Source organism: Myotis davidii, unplaced genomic scaffold (genome assembly GCF_000327345.1).
Source record: "Myotis davidii unplaced genomic scaffold, ASM32734v1 scaffold174, whole genome shotgun sequence".
In the NCBI taxonomy this organism is placed as follows: Eukaryota; Metazoa; Chordata; class Mammalia; order Chiroptera; family Vespertilionidae; genus Myotis; species Myotis davidii.
This window is the reverse complement of record NW_006289087.1, coordinates 2,812,384-2,814,697: the sequence shown is the minus strand read 5'-3', so window position 1 is coordinate 2,814,697 and position 2,314 is coordinate 2,812,384. Positions and strand designations below refer to the sequence as shown.

The 2,314-nt window shown below is 44.3% G+C and overlaps 1 protein-coding gene across 1 annotated transcript in view; it reads right to left on the bottom strand.

The window, feature by feature from the left end:
* TAF1A (TATA-box binding protein associated factor, RNA polymerase I, A) overlaps positions 1–2,314 on the bottom strand; it is a 22,542-nt gene that overhangs the window by 15,097 nt on the left and 5,131 nt on the right. The window contains exon 4 of the mRNA XM_015562343.1: positions 9–80. Coding sequence (XP_015417829.1) covers positions 9–80 — 72 coding nt within the window. The remainder of the gene's footprint in view (positions 1–8; positions 81–2,314) is intronic.

Below are 2,314 nucleotides of genomic sequence, written 5' to 3'. Positions count from 1 at the left end.
CTGTCTGCAAAGGTATTAAACGTCTCCACGCTGCTTTTGGGGTGATAATAGAGAATTTCACTTCCGAGTTTCCAAATAATCTGTCAAAACAGAAATTACTAACAAAAATGTAAAATCTTTGCCTTAACCAATGTCTGCTTAAGAAAGCTTTTTTTTTTCTGATCATTTCATTCAAAAACAACCTATAATTTCTTTTCCTAGATACCACCTCCATCAATATTTCACTACACATCACCCTGTGAAACTACTATTGTATCACATGTGATTAAAACTTTCCCGCCGATTAAAATACCAGGTAACTATGATAGTGCCATTTTTAAATTAGTCGTCTAAAGAAGGCAGGCAGTTGAGATATGCCTTGAAGATAACATTTTTAACTAACATAGGAGAAAAACCAAATGAGAGCAATGGACTGGATACTTCCTGAGATCCCAGCGAGGTTTCTAAATACTGACTATGTGTAACCTATATTTAGGGCTCAAATCTAAGAATGCGTACCAGCTACGGACAGATTTTAATAGAATATATTTTCTCCCCAGGGCACCGCCATGCTGCCGACAGAACTTGGAGCTCTTCGCTTCCCATGGGCGTGAATTTCCGTTTCTCTTACCCCACTTTCAAGTAATTCAGTAACATTGACCTGAAAGTAAACTTAGGTGAATTTTAAATCCGTTATTTCTATAAACATACAGACTGGTGGTTTGGTGTAACCATAAAACACACCTTCCCAGCTTAGGGAGGTCAAGATCTCATTTGCAGAATGCCAGACTGGAGTCTTTTGGAACCGAAAGAAAACATGGAGACTGCCTGTCACAGTGGACTTCAACCTGGTTGTACACAAGAACTACCCGTTAAAAATAAACACTGCAGCCCTGACCGGTTTGGCTCAGTGTATAGAGCGTCAGCCTGCGGACTGAAGGGTCCCGGGTTCGATTCCGGTCAAGGGCATGTACCTAGGTTGCAGGCACATCCCTAGTAGGGGGTGTGCAGGAGGCAGCTGATCGATGTTTCTCTCTCATCGATGTTTCTAACTCTCTATCCCTCTCCCTTCCTCTCTGTAAAAAATCAATAAAATAAAATAAAAAAATAAAAATAAACACTGCAGGGACTCAGACTTGGATTCAGACCTGGGGGCGGAGCCCCGGAATCTGCGTGTCCAATGAAAGCCCTAGAGCAGTGGTTCTCGACCTTCTGGCCCTTTAAATACAGTTTCTCATGTGGTGACCCAACCATAACATTATTTTCGTGGCTACTTCATCACTGTCATGTTGCTACTGTTATGAATCGTCATGTAAATATCTGATATGCAGGATGGTCTTAGGTGACCCCTGTGAAAGGGTCATTCGACCGCCAAAGGGGTCGCGACCCACAGGTTGAGAACCGCTTCCCTAGACAATTCCAATAGCGCCAAACAAGCGCCTAGAAACCCCTGATCCAGGTCCCTCACTTCACAAAACAAACTCTGGACAGAAAGAACCTGTGACTTGCCCAGTGATTTAAAGGTGCATGAAACCTTAGTCCATAAACTGAAGTTCCAATCAATGGGAAAACGTTTTCTTTCAGGTTGTTTTTGGCTCTATTACATATCTAACTCATACACTGGTTACGGTAACCTGGCCGGCGTGGCGCAGTGGTTGAGCAACATCAGCCTATGAACCAGGAGGTCACGGTTCGATTCCCGGTCAGAGCACATGCCCAGGTTCCACGCTCAATCCCCAGTGTGGGGCGTGAAGGAGGAAGCTGATCGGTGATTCTCGTTCATCATTGATGTTTCTCTCTCTTCCTCTCCCTTCCTCTCTGAAATCAATTAAAAATATATTTAAAATAAATAAATAAAAGCTATTTGAGATTTCCAGGTGAAATTATTTCGGACAAACTGTTTTTTACTGAACCAATTTAACCATATATGCGAGGCACCGTTCCGGAGCCCTGCCCTACTGGAAATTACATTCTACTGTAGAGGGACTGACAATAACCAAGAAACGTAATAATTAAATTGGCAAAAACTATGGGAAACAAATGGAGTGGGATAAGGGGACCCGAGGGACAGCTGGAAGGTGGAGAGGGGTGTACAGCGGCAACTGTAGTCACGTTGGGCCCCGTTGAAAACGCTAGAGTGAGTCCTGAAGACCTTTCCAGGTAAAGGAAATAGCTAAGGCAAAGGCAACCAGGCAAGTAGGAGCCTGTCCAAGGAAGAGAAGGAAGGCGGTGAGGATGCAGGGGAAAAAACGAGAGTGACAGATGAGGTCAGAGAGAGGTCGGGGGCGGGGGGAGGGCAGAGGGAAGACATGTAGAACACGCAGGCATCGGGAGG